The sequence below is a fragment of the Henckelia pumila genome, chromosome 2, assembly GCF_033568475.1.
Source record: "Henckelia pumila isolate YLH828 chromosome 2, ASM3356847v2, whole genome shotgun sequence".
NCBI lineage: Eukaryota > Viridiplantae > Streptophyta > Magnoliopsida > Lamiales > Gesneriaceae > Henckelia > Henckelia pumila.
In genome coordinates, this window is record NC_133121.1 from 128,788,966 (window position 1) to 128,803,554 (window position 14,589).

The 14,589-nt window shown below is 33.2% G+C and overlaps 1 protein-coding gene and 1 pseudogene across 2 annotated transcripts; both read right to left on the minus strand.

The window, feature by feature from the left end:
- Positions 1-1,598: 1,598 nt before the first annotated feature.
- Positions 1,599-5,044, minus strand: LOC140881025 (putative glucose-6-phosphate 1-epimerase). Of its 2 annotated transcripts, XM_073285977.1 has the most exons (9): positions 4,489-5,044; positions 3,954-4,312; positions 3,764-3,838; positions 3,442-3,498; positions 3,192-3,355; positions 2,821-2,955; positions 2,329-2,431; positions 2,126-2,225; positions 1,599-1,973 (listed from the first exon to the last, which is right to left on the minus strand). In XM_073285977.1, the coding sequence occupies exons 2-9, from the start codon at positions 4,062-4,064 to the stop codon at positions 1,765-1,767; spliced, it is 954 nt and encodes a 317-aa protein (XP_073142078.1). In that variant the 5' UTR covers positions 4,065-4,312; positions 4,489-5,044; the 3' UTR covers positions 1,599-1,764. The 2 variants fall into 2 exon arrangements, with proteins under 2 accessions (XP_073142078.1, XP_073142077.1); XM_073285976.1 differs by having other exon boundaries at positions 3,954-5,044.
- A 4,698-nt stretch (positions 5,045-9,742) lies between these two features.
- On the minus strand, positions 9,743-14,283 carry LOC140880381 (common plant regulatory factor 1-like; annotated as a pseudogene).
- Between the last annotated feature and the right edge of the window lie 306 nt (positions 14,284-14,589).

Below are 14,589 nucleotides of genomic sequence, written 5' to 3' on the forward strand. Positions count from 1 at the left end.
ATTAATTGGGACGTTACAATTTTCAACTATTCGTGTTATTTAGAAAATCCCTCATACTATGTACTACATCACTTTTATTCCTTTACTTTTTTTTTTGTTCGGCATGATTTATTTTGTATAAATTTAGATAAAGAATAAATAACTTAAAAATATTTAAATAATGTTCAAAAATACTTTAAAAAAGTAAATTAAATTTTTAAAAAAAGTAAATTAAATCGACAACTCGTCTCATAGTACATGTATTTTTTTTTCTTTTAAGTTTCCTTATTCGGGATGTAACTCATAAGTAGTATCAAGACCTTAACTACACGTAAAATTCAAGAATTATTGAATATAATTTGCAGTTTGCTAGCATACTGATATGAATTTAGGAGGTGCTCAAAGATTCATATTGTTCCAAGATTTGCTCATTTGCATTCGAGAGTTGAAGGGTTTGGAATTCATGACAATCAAGTTGGAGTACTTGAAGATCAATTTGGAGGATGTTATAATGCTATTGAAGGCCAAAAAGATCAAGAAAACGAGGATTTTCACGACAGGACAGCGCTCCAGTGCTTCAAATCCGGCGCTCCAGCGCCAAACCTTCGTATTTTGAAGCGCCCCAGCGCTAGTCCATCGGAGCTCCAGCTCTGTACGGAGCGCTCCAGCGCTACCGCACTTACACACAGTACGGCGTGTAGTGTGTGTTTTCGGATTTATGAGTATTTATGATATTATTTTCTATATTTTGAGTCTTTTAATTATACTAGGAAACTTTTTAGATGATATCTTTGATATCTTTAGGCTATATTTTGCGTTATCTTTTATTTTTTATTGTAAACTATAAATACTTTTGTTTTATTTCATTAATAATAATTCAGATTCAGTTTATACAAAAGTTATTGAAAATTCTCTCAAGAATTTTATTCAAAGCTTTGCTTTGTTATTCAAATCAAACTTTCTCAGCTAATTACTTTGAAACGTTTGTCGATTGTTTCTCACTGAAGATTGTCATATACAAGTTTATCTGAAGGTTTTCTTTGGTTTCAATTGTTGTGGCTTCTGTTATTAATCATACCGTCGATTAAAGGTAAAAATCCAAAACCCTATCAATTTTACTTGTTTCAAAGATTGGGCAAAACTTTGAGTCTTTTGTTTATTGGTTAGAGGGTGCGATTCAAATTGTAATCGTGTTTGCTAATCTTACACAACAAGATTCATATCACATACACAAAACGATATATAGATCAACTCACCTTACGGATAATATCCTAATTATCAATCTAATGGTCCGATGATTTGTCACGCCAACTCTCCAACATTAATTATGCTTATATTTTAAAATATAAATCATTAGATTCATTATTTAAACAATATATACCCTAAAGATAAGATTTCATTAACCTGTATAGAGATTATTGATCAAACAAGGCAACAAACTTGAAAGTTGAAACTGGAAGAGTGAGTGAAAAATCAATAACTGCAGAATGAGGCCTGGAAATTGCTGGTATTTCTAGATAAAACACACAACCGTATAGTAAGCAAAGCACCAAAAGAGGACACGAAATTATCGAAAGCACAAACCAAAAAGTTTGGCTAAAAAATCAAAGAAAAGAAAAGAACTCGAAAGCCCTTTTGACGATTCATGATTTTTCCAAGATTCTCAAATAGAAGCCATCTCGGAACACCAGTAACTTCCATTCTATAGGCGAATGTGCTAACTAGGCCTAAGCATTGACACTATAATGTACTAAATTTTTTTATTGTTTTGAATCTACACGGCCATCAGAAAAAACCGAGACCGGGATCAAGGTTATCACTGCAAAAGCTTGACGGTACAGCTGCAAGCTCAACACGCCCAGTCCATTCTTGTCCTGGCTTCAAAGTGATGTTCTTTTCAACTGATGCTCCATTCATGCAAATCATCTGCCTGTATTCTTCGTCACCAAAATCTGGCATTGCTTTCGATTTCTTTTCCCATGGATTCCATACGGCTACACGAAAATATGACAGGTTTGGGGAGAGGTCACGTTTTAAGGATCGTTGGATAATTGCCATATACGAAAATTATTTTCTTTATCCATTTGATGTTTGAAAACAAATCGGCCAAACAAATTTATCCAAGTCTGGACATATTGTTTCTTACCAACATCTGGTAGCCCTTCCTTTCTCATAACATACGTTCTTTTCCTCTCATGATCAAGGACAGCGACACATTGTTGAGAGCTGAGATAAACCCGATCTACCTGAAAGCCAAGAAAAAATATATATTCCCAGAGATATCATTGTGTAATGTGTGTCAATGATAGAGGTGTGTCTTAACCCATGAAGGTGTGGAAGAAACCGTACCTCTGATTCAAATGTAATGGCGTCCCCTTGTTCTGTAAATCGTTCTCTTTGACAAAGATTGTCAAAGTAGTCCAGAGTTTCCAAACCTTCTACCCTCACTTCACTGTGTATGGATCATAGAAGAATATTATATAAATAGTACCTCAGGTCCTCAGCGCACGCATTGCGTGCTTGTACAATCTTGTATTATATGATCAATTTTTTTATTATTAATAATATATTAAAATAAGAGTAATGTCTTAAGTGAAATAATTGACAACGGTCGTACTACAATTTGGTGAGGGGACAGCCATATCCTACCATTTTGGCGGCCTTAATAATAGTAATAGATCGATATCGCCGAACCGAATTTTTACAGAATTATTATTATTTTCAACAACCCATCATTCACTGTTCGCAAACGAGATGATGAATTGAACAGATATCAGTATATCACACTGTGCATCTTCATGGATTATGTATACAAATGGGACATTTCAAGGACTGTTTTACCTTATGTCTGAAACAGATAAATAGGTATGATAAGCAAAAGAGTAGCTGAAAGGTTTCCCGTTCATGTTCCTGACGCGAGATATCAGTATCAAGTTTCCATTTGATGCCAGAGATACTCGAAGACGAAACTCGAAACTGGTAAAAAAGATGATATCTTAGGACAGGAAATATCCCTCTGCAACTGTAATCACATATCAAACATGAACTCACAAGGCAAAATATTTTAAGGTGCTATATATGATAAAGTATTGCCCACTTCCTTACTTTTCAATCAATCGCAGCCCAGATCAATCGATCAAGGTTTCAAATATGCCACAACAGACGATTAGACGAATAGTAAAATACCAAGCTCATAAACTTGTAAAGTTTACCTGTGAGGCCAGCATTTCAGATCTTCTTCAGCTGGTATTAGCAGTAAATCAACGAAGGATTTACCGAGGGAGTCATTTGGGGGCAAAGGAGGAGGATCATCTTCGATTGTCCAAATTCTGTTCTTCACAAATCCATGCTGCTCTAGAGAACCGCAGTTTCCAAACTAAATCATTTCCATGATACATATATCAACTTGTAGCACATAGTCTTTAAATTACACTAGATAAATCCATTTAATTCAAGTTGTACCTGGGGAAAGCAAACAGATATTCCTCCTCGCATTGCTTTGGGAGACTTAAAGATGGCCTACATGATTTTTCGAAAGCCAACAAGAGGGATGTCGTTATTGACAACCCTAAGATGCAACTAAAGCAAACCATTAATACATATATATAACATCTATTTTGCCTTTCTCCTCTTTAAACTCATTTGTTAACAGGCTTCCTGGAAAAGGTTTTCCCCAAAAATAACTTTGATACTAGAAAAATCTTCATTCTTTACATAACATCGATATCAGAAAATATAATTTTCGCATTAAAAAAGTTGGCCAGACATCATGAAAGAACCTCACCTTACTAGTGGTGAATAGAAGTTCTTCACCTCGATTGTTCCTCCACGATAGCACTTGTCCTCCATGCAGACTGACCTGAATTGTTCACACGATTACATAGATAACTACAACTTCAAGAAAATAGATTATGCAAACGGAAGTTAAATCAATCGAATCAACTAAAGGTTAAGCAAGAAGCACGAAAACTTACTCGTGCAGATGCTCCTTGAGGATTCCGAAGCACAACTTGGTCAATCCCATTCCAGTCCTTAGTCAATTCAAATGCAGCTCTGTGGTCCCAAACTGCTGCAGGATGCCCCATTCTTCAAATTGCAGAAGCCAAGAAAATGTGTTTTTTGTATTCAAGTAACCGAATTAATACCAATTACCCAAACTTATACTTAACCTCTGGAAGGGTAATAACACCGAAGGGCACAAGCTATCTCCAACACCTTTCTTGTTAGAATTTTCCCACCTGATAAAGCAAACCTATTGCCTTCCACTCTGGCTTTCAGCAAACTACCTCAGTTTCTCTGAAACCCCTGCACCACCTTAAACTTCCCAAATATGCTACAAATTAACAGATACGCCTTCAGCAGTTACCACTAAGGAATTCCCACTACAATATAACATTTAGCATTCTCCCACAGAACTTTTTAATCGTACCAAGATCTCTAAGAAAAACCCATATATCTCTAAGAAAAACCCAAATAAATATAAACCATCAAATGAATCGCAAAACTTACCCAAACAATGCACCCTTTCGAAATCTTACAAAATGCCCAGAAAAACAGTTGAAACCGAGAACAAAACCCCTCAGCCCAAAAGTCGCATCCAAATCCCACAACACCGATACCGCTCAAGAAGAAGCAAAACCTCCGCGGGGCCCACAAAATTTCACTGCGACTCCTCGGACTTCAAACGGAACCACACTTGGGTTCCCAGCTAGCGAGCTATGCATAAAGCTTTAAACTTTCACATTAAGCGTACAGATTCAAGAAAGCCCGTCTCAACAAAAACGAATAAATAATCAACCGCCAGAGAAAAAGAACCACAAAATGCGGGTTTATGCAATGCACACGGAAATACTGAAGGGTGTTGTAAACATTGAGTTCATTGACAATTATTTAAGGAAATAATCAAGATTCAGGAAGAGAAATTGCAGAGTGATGTCACCTTTGGCCAAGAACATGAATGTGGAAACATGGGATGGCTTGAATTAATTAATTAAAGAATGAAATATTCATGTGCTCAATACTTAAATTAAATGGGCGATCCTTATAATAGTGAAAGATGCATTAAAAGACATTAAATATTTGAATGACTGAATTTATTCTCTGCGAGGAAATAGTAGGAGGTGGAGATACGTGTAAGTACATGTAATTGTACAAATGGTGGAGGCGAATTCGATAAATTTGATTTTCTTTATCCAAAAAAAAAATATCAAGCATGATTGATTCAAAAAAACAAAAAAAATCGAACCATGATTGATAAATTAATCATGTATATCTTCATTGAATTCAAGTTATTTCCTTCAAGTAATGTATAAATTTAATAATACTTCGTACAAGAGAAATTTTATTATTATTTTTTTAAAAAAACATGATTTTAACGTTAGAAAATCTTACCAGGTCCAAAATATAGGATTTTTATTTTCTTCCATGTCGAGTGATGTAGTATTTGCCCGTTATGGTATTATATTTTCCTTCCATTTGTGATGGTGAAAATTTTGACTGGTGGAATGATATATACATCTTATAATCTCTAGAAAATTAGCTTGAAATTTTTGGATTTCATTTATTATTTCCGAATTTGAACATAAACCATGATATTTGTATTTATGTGACTTTGACATTTGTAATTAGTACATGCCGTCCGCAGGGCACTACCCTGCGGTGACGTGTAACCCCATAATTAGTCAAAATTAGTGGATCACACGTAGGGCTCACTAATTTTAACCAATCATAAATCGTCACGTTTCAACCGTAATTTGCATTGAAAGTGTGTGTAGCGATTACTCTATAAGGAAAAATTATATAAATGTATATTTTGAAAGTGGTATGTTTCGAAAAAATCTTAAAAATTGTCAGCTTCTGAAAACAATTTTGAAATAATAGCAAGAATAGTGAAATGATTGGAGGGAAAACATATTTATTGACAAGAAATGGACGTTTCGAAATTTGAAATATTTATTATTTGACCCTACCAATCAATTCATCCACGGATAGTGTTATGACAGTATTCATGCAATTAAAAAAAAAAAGATTAAAGGATAGGTACGGAAAAAAGAAACAAGAAAACCATGAAAGTAAGTTATTGCTTATTTGCCTAGGGAAACCAAACAAAGAAACAAGATATCAGTTTATTTCGAAGATAAAAAAAATATTTGACGAATATATTTTTTTTTTCAAATTAAATCTTATGCATAAGAAGAACAAATACCAACAATAGTTGGAAGAGGAATAATTGGATGCGAGATGCATGTATTACGTAGAAAAATATAAAAAAAAATAATAGTTTTTAAATTTAAAATGAAAGTTATTAATCTGTGAAATTGAAATGATTGGAGAGAAAATCAAATTGAGAGGGAAAAACATGATAAATATAATTTGATGGTTAGAAAGTGTTTTAGGAATTTATACCGTTATGACAAAATTAGTCGGTAAATGAGATATAATTTTAATAAATAATATAAATGAATACGTGATAAATTTTGCGCTAAAAGAAGACGACATTAGATTCGAGTATTGTGTGGTTTTAATAAAACGAAGGGGTAATGGGCTTTGCAGATCGTGTTAGGCCTTTTTAAAGACACATTGCTACTTCTAGTGCAGACAAGTACTCCAACGGGTCCCCAAAATGAAATAAGTAAATAAAAAAGATTATGTTTGTCTGAAGCAGAGGTAGATATATATGCCTCTTATTTTCAAATATGTCTTTGCCCACGACGACTATCAATAGTTTGAACAAATTTTACGTCAAACGATGTCACGAATTTATATCGATTACACAAATTAATTCGACGTATATTCTCAATGAAAAGTAATGTTTTTTTAGTGAATCGGGTTAAATAAAAAAATCTCTCTCATATAAGTTTTTATGTTTAAGTGTGAGAAAATACACAATTTCAAGGGCTTTTTTAAAAAAATTATATAAAATTTTAAAAAAATTATAAAAATATATCATTTTATAAAACTTTACAAAACTATAACAATCCGGGACTCTAAGTCCCGGATTTGGCAGGGATTCTGTCACGGTGGCAGAACCATGGCAGGCTCCTGCCTTTGTCCCGTCCCAGATTCCTTTTTCCTTTTTTTTTTTTTAAATTTGAAATTATTAAAATAATAAATAAAATCTAGTCAACAATATTTAATTAATAAATCAAAAATTTTAAAGACTTCTCTATTAAAATAATTACCATAAAATGAAAATCATTTTTAATTGTTCTTTCATAAATTAACTAATTGACTAAATTTCTAAATTAGAATTATTTTTATTAATTACACTATTAACATAAATATTAAGTACTTAAGGTAGAAACAAATTCTTTGTATTACGTTAGTACAACTTTTTGGATTTTATAAAAAGATAATATAAAATATTTTTTTAGTAAAATAGATCATTTTTAAAATATTCATTAAACTAGTAAAATCCGGCATAATTTGTCTCGGATTCAACATGTGTTCTGCCATGAGTTCTGTCATAATAACACAACACCTATTGAATCTCGGACAGTGTATCCCGAATTCAAAAAAGTTTCATTATATTTTTTTGCTGATAAATGGTTTCGGATAGAATAAGAAAACAAAAGAATATAAAATAATATTTAATTAAAGGGTATTATAATTAAATGTTAATATTAATATTAAAGTGACTTTGTTAATATGTCATAATATTTTATTATTTTTAAATGTATCATTTTTTAAATGATAAATACAATTAATATTTAATACTAATGTTAATATTAAACTTAAAGTAATTTTATAGTTTTTAATTATTATTTTTTTTATCATAATACCTTTTAAATATGATTAGATTTATAATCTTTGTTGAATTTGTTTCTGATTTCATTCGAGTGATTGTTAAAAAGTAACATGTTTAATTAATTACTATCAAGAAATATACAATTAATAAAATAATTAATTAAACATATTACCCTATAACAAATCATACGAATAAAATTAGAAACAAATTCAACAAACATGATTATAATCTAAACATATTTAAAAAGTATTATGATAAAAAATAATTAAAAAACATAAAATTATTTTAAGATTAATATTAACATTAGTGTTAAATATTAACAGTATTTATCATTTAACAAAATTATACATTTAAAAATAATAAAATATTATATATTAATAAAACCACTTCAATATTAATATTAACATTTAAATATTATTTTTATAACATGCCCACAATATTTAATTTTTTTTATTATAATTTCATTTAATTAAATATTTTTTTATTTAGTGAATTAACGAAAGAACAAATTTTCTTTCGTTTTCTTATTCTATTCGAAACCATTTATCGACAAAAAAATAATAATGAAACCTTTTGGATCCGAGAGAATGTATCCCGGATTCAATAGGTGTTGTGTCATTATGACAGAACTCATAACAGAATATCTGTTGAATTCAGAACAAATTGTTTTGAATTGTACTAGTTTAATGAAGTTTTTAAAATTAATATATTTTTTAAAAAAAATTAATTTTTACATAAATTTTTTAAAAAAGGTCGGAAAGTTGTGTGCTGTCGTGACAAAAAATTTGTTTCTGACTTAATTACTTAATATTTATATTAATAATGTAGTTAATAAAACTAATTTTAATTTAGAAATTTAGTCAATTAGTTAATTTATTAAAGAACAATTAATTAAATGGAATGACTTTCATTTTATGATAATTATTTTAATGGATAAATCTTTAAATCTTTGATTTATTAATTAAATATTGTTGACTGGATTTTATTTATTATTTTTAATAATTTCAAATTTAAAAAAAAGCAGAAAGAAAAAAAAAAAGGAATTCGGGATGCTTTGTCCCGATTTGGCAGTAGCCTGCCATGGTTCTGCCACCATGGCAGAATTCCTGCCAAATCCGGGACTTTAAAGTCCCGGATTATAATAGTTTTATAAATTTTTATTAAATGGTATATTTTTATAATTTATATTTAATTTTATATTAATTTTTTTTAAAAGCCCAATTTCAAGTATGTCACGTGAGAAGTAGAGCATAACAACGTGGGCAGCTAGAGGAGAGTCACGTGATCAACCCCATAATGGGTGAAAGTCTGACCAAATCCAATTTGAAAATTGAAATGAAGTTTCTCTCCTTGGTTGACCAAACTCTTTTGGTTATCCACGTCCGAGGTTGGGTTGAGGAGCCATCAAACTTACAATCTTTATCTTTTCACTATTTTTACTTCCTTTTGTCGATCGGATAAAGTTTCTGAAAATTACATATATAGAACAATAATCTTTTTTGAGTTAGTGTTCGCTCATTGATAAATTTCCTGAAAGTTCTTTATATAGATAAAAACAACTCTCTCATTTGAATTAGTTTTTGCTCATTAGATAAAGTTTCTTAGAATTCTTTATATGGACAAAAACAAATATCTCTTTTAAGCTAGTTTTGAAGTGAACTCGGTCACGTCGATTTCTGAACACTCCCTTTCTTTCTTTCTTTTTTTTTTGGGATGCCCAACCAAATGGTCATTCATTAATTAAACAAGACAGGAAAATTAATTTGTAATTAATATCTATTTTTCATGTTTAGTCTGGAGAATATTTTTTTTTGAAAAGTAGTCTCGAGAAATTAAAGAGCGTGTCGCATCTGAAAGAAATTGACCCCAACATGATTTTTTGTGTACAAATTTATTATACGTATATTTTAATACACGTATATGTACGCATACCAACTGAATCCTGTATTTTTATATGGTGTCGGGTGCTGTAGCCCATAGGACATCTATTTCAGAGGTAATTCAAAGATACGGTAAAGAAATAAGAGGCATTTCATTTCATTTCATTGCTAGCCTTGGTAGGCGATAAATATACCCAAGGTTACATAAAAAGAACACCAAATTAGCGCAAGCCAAGAAAATCAACCCCATTGTTTGATAAGAGCTCTCACATAAGTACATGATATCAGATGTCATGTCTTCTCTTCTTACATATAAATCAACTAATCCTTGCATCCGACCTTAAAAATGCATGCCGGGATTGCCGAGATAAATGCTGGTTGCAGTGAATCAATTAGAGTTTCGAGTTCTTGTACCACTTTGCATTCCATTGCTACTTGTTAAAAATGATTTAGAGAGCTGAGCTCTTGGAACTCAACTAGCAGCTACTGCGTCGGTCCTAGGGCAAGTATCAAGAAGCACATGAAGCTTAGCTCCAGGACTTGTGTCATCGTACTGAGTCACCATCCTCGTTGCTTCTGTCGGTAGTATTAGAGTTGTTGTTAACTCTTGCGAGTAGGTTCACCGTGCTAACGGGTTTCAGCCTAAAATCAGTCGTCTTTTGAGTATCTTTAAGCTTTTCCTGCAGATTAGAACCCACGTCTTATATTTTGGGTTGAATATATACGTGCGCGTGTGTGTGGAACTGATTGATCAATGATCATTAATAATAAATACTAAATAGAGACCAAATGCAACAAAAAGCAGTACCATTAATGTAGCGTTTTCAAGCTTCAGTTTCTCGGAGTTCTTCATTACTTTGTTGAACTCGGATTTGAGTGTTGTATTCTCGGAAGTCAGTGCTCGAACTTTAATTGCTAGTTCCTCCGCCTCCGCCTGTACAAAGAGAAGGAAACACTTAGTGGGCAGATCATATAGACCTTGTTAAAGTAGCTAAACTGGTGGTTCACCCCAACCTGTTTCCTCAGTCTTGATCTTCGAGCAGATTCTCGGTTAGATTGTTTCCTCCTCTCCCGTTTAAGTTCTCGCTCATTCTGCGTTCCAAGATTCCAGTTTTTTACAACAAAACTAAAAAATATATATTGACAGAAGAGAACGGCAATGGGAAGCTATAAAACATTCAACACACACCTGCGACCAGGTTTCACTTGGGATCAACGGCTGCTGAACTTTGGTTGGAGTTGTGGGACCAGATAAATTGAAGTCAGAAGGATTCTTGAGTTCCAATGCAGTGTTCATATCTACATTTGATTCTGGCTGCACCTTAGTTGAAAGAATCACATCTTTCACTTTCTCAGAGCCTTGACCACTCGCCACACCAGGAACTTTACTTCTGCTCTGTTTCTGATTTTTGCCATTCCCAGCTGCTGTCAGGTTAAAGTTTCGGTTAAGAGTGAATTCTATGAAATTTAATTTACATAGCCACCCCACCTAACTAAAAATCTCACAAGAAACATGTGTAGGGATTATCATATCATGGCAAACCTATATATTTAGAGCCTGATTCAGTAGTGTTTGAGAGATCTTTTAGAAAGCACTTCATAGCTTTTCCTTAACAAAAATTTGAAATTTTGTCAATGAAAAGCTGAGAAGTGCTTCCTATAAGCTCTCCCAAACACCACCTAAATATAAGATCTTATTAAGACTAGTGGCTGGAGTGTTTCAATGGGCTTATCCTCTCCATTTTACATGATACGTGTGGGATTAGTTAAATTTGATGGGATGGATTATGCTGAGACATGTGCTTTGAAATAAGAAAGCTTACCACTGTTGGGAGATCCTTGTCGACTTCTTTTCTTGCCGCTTAGACCATCCTATTAGATTAAAAAGAGAAATCTCAAGAGATCAAACGCTTTGCAAACAATGCAAATAATAATAAATGCATAAAGCTATGTAACAGGTGGAATTCAACACTGAAGGTGGTCCTCACCCATGTAGCTTTACTGTTACTCCCGTTGCTTCCGTCACTAGAACCTGAAATCTCCTCACTGCAACCAAATTTGGCACATCAGTCCATTTTTAACAGGTAAATTGTGAAAGATCATTGGATGAGAAGCAGAAGATATCTGTGACATCTATGGAAAATGCTAAACTACTGGTGAAACATTATCCTAAATTTCAATGTCTTAAACTCGGTCGTCCATAAACCTTTTCGTGACTCTATGGCCAGCTGCAGTGTCAGCATTGTTACTATTTCCATTGCCTATTGACATTGCAAGACCATCAAATTCTTTCAACTTCTTCACAAAGTCTCCATCCGTATTCCCGAACGTTTTGGCAGGCTTGTCCATACTCAAAGCAGTACCGCCCTACAAACCACACGGTATCATCAGATATATTCTGAGATACTCGTTTTAACCTATTATCTCACCACAACCAAATAACTGTGGAGCTTAGTGAGATAATAAAATAATCCCATAACACTCCAGAGACGAGTGGGTGGAATACCCTTTCATTATTTAAAAGAGTACTATAAAATGCACATATGAATGATGACCTAAGCCAAAATTCTGAGTACAATTATATGTCGAACTTACAATATGAACTCCAGGATGTGCATAAACTCCTCCGTGAGCGTAAAATGCAGCATATGGAGCTCCATAAGGAGGGATCATAGACTGAAAGAGTTCGAGCATGAATCATAAAAAACCATAAATGGGTAGACCACTCAACTAAAAATTGATTAAAATATAGATTGTCCTCTGCATCATATACGTCTGCGTGATACCTGAGGAGGTGCCCACATGTAAGGGGGAGGAGCATGAGAAGTAGCGAGTGAGTTCATATATGGAGGTACAGCGAGTCGATGACCATAATATGCCTGTATATTAATTGAGAGTGTTGCCAGAAATCCTCTTAACATTTATAAAAAGAAACTTTTGCATCATTAACCACAATTTAAAGATAAAAGAATGCAAGGCTAAAGCAGATACCTGCATTGCAGCCCAATCAGGATACACATGAATCCCATTCTGGTCCTGAAACGTGGTCACATCGAAAAACTAATTAGATATCATCGTTAGACGATTAAATAGAACATGTAAAACAACCACAGAGCAAAAAATTTCAAAAGCGTTAAGTCTTTCTGTGAATACTTCAGATTTGTTCAAATTCCTAAAGCAATATATTTAGGAAATCCAACAGGAAATACAGATTTCAACAAGAAAGTCCTGTATGACCTGCTTCAGCTACTAAGATTTAATATGCTCACCATTGCAGGAGCAGCTATCGTCACCGGGTTGGCAGGCTTCCGATCTTCACTATCTTCCATGATACCTGATACTTAGAGCCTGCAAACCAAATCCAGTAGCAAAAAAGGAAAAATCCGAATGAGATGACAAGCACCGATTTCTGCAAATATGGGATGCTTCCATGATTTAAAAAAATCAAATCCTAGTACAATCAGATGCACAAAACTCCAGATATACTATAGCCATTTGAGCCAAGTTACTAACTTTCAACTGACCAAAATATTACTTCAAAGTTACGCACTCAGCATACCTACCTACGGATGTTGGATGTCAAGTCCCTGATTAAATCCTTCATCACTTTTCCATCCAAATCATACATAAAATCCACTGGTTTGAAGTCATTCATTCCATGCTCATTAGTCAAATTCATGAACCAAAATCACGCAATCTACGATGGTTGAAATGGTAACATACTATAACAATCACGAACAACGGTCAAACCGTCTTCATTCATTTGTGCGGGTAGAAATGTTCACATTCCAAAGCCTAGAACTTGTCAAAAGTCCACTACCACAGGTCATGAATTGCAACACAATACTATGTTGACTACTTCATGCTCCATTACAGTCAAAGATTAGTCCTTAAAAGCGAAAAGCTAAGTAAAATTAAGGAATTCTAATTTCCATTACTATGAACAACGTGCGTACAATTTTGAGTATTGATTCGAGTCATCGTGTCACAAATTCACCGAACCGGACGGTCGAATTGCCCCCGATAACGGTACCTCAGAGACAAAGAACCAAGAGGGGCACTCTCGTCTTTCCACCACGTCCATCCAACTATCTACTGATTTTAGACCTTCACTACAAGACGACCCAAGATGTAATGACAAATCTACCCTCATCGACCACCAAAATTCCAAAAACCAAGCATCGGAAATTTTCTCACCGGATACTGTCACAAAAAAGTGACTCCGATTCTTCTAAATGTTCACACATGAATTTCTAAGGAACATATTCCTTCTTGATCAGACAAATCAAAATCAAAGCCCACAGAATTATATATGACGAGACACTCGAATTTCACATAAAATGAACTGAACCCGGAAAGAACGCACTGTGATCAGACAGCATTAACAAAAGAAAACCAGTGATTACACCATGATCTTCCTCGATAATTGAACAGAATAAATATATGTCTATAGAATAAACCCAGAAAATTAAATTACCTCGAAGCCAAAAAAAAACAAAAAACAAATTCCAAGCGAGCAGTAGAGAAAGCTGCTAAAATGCAAACATGTTTTCTCTCTCTAAGCAGGAGTATTTTCAGACAGAAGTGAGAGAGAGGGAGACGAGAAGGAAGACGAGAAGAAAGTGAACGCCAAGCCACAAAACCACGTCACACAGTACGTGTCACCTTTGCAATAACTTGTCCATATTACATCCATGTGGCTGAATATTTGCAGTAATCATAATTATAACTAGCTACACACGCGATTTGTACGAAATATAATGTATAGAAAAAAAAAATAGTAGGAAAAGTGGAAAAAAGATGGGTTTGAGATGAGAAGTTGGATTTAAAATGAATTATATAAATTATTATATTGTCATTCAATTATTTTTATTAATAAATAAAATTGAAGAATATTTTAATCTACACATATAAAATTATCAAATCAATTATTATAAGACGTTGATGCTTTATTAAATGGTAAGATAATAATAAATTATTAAA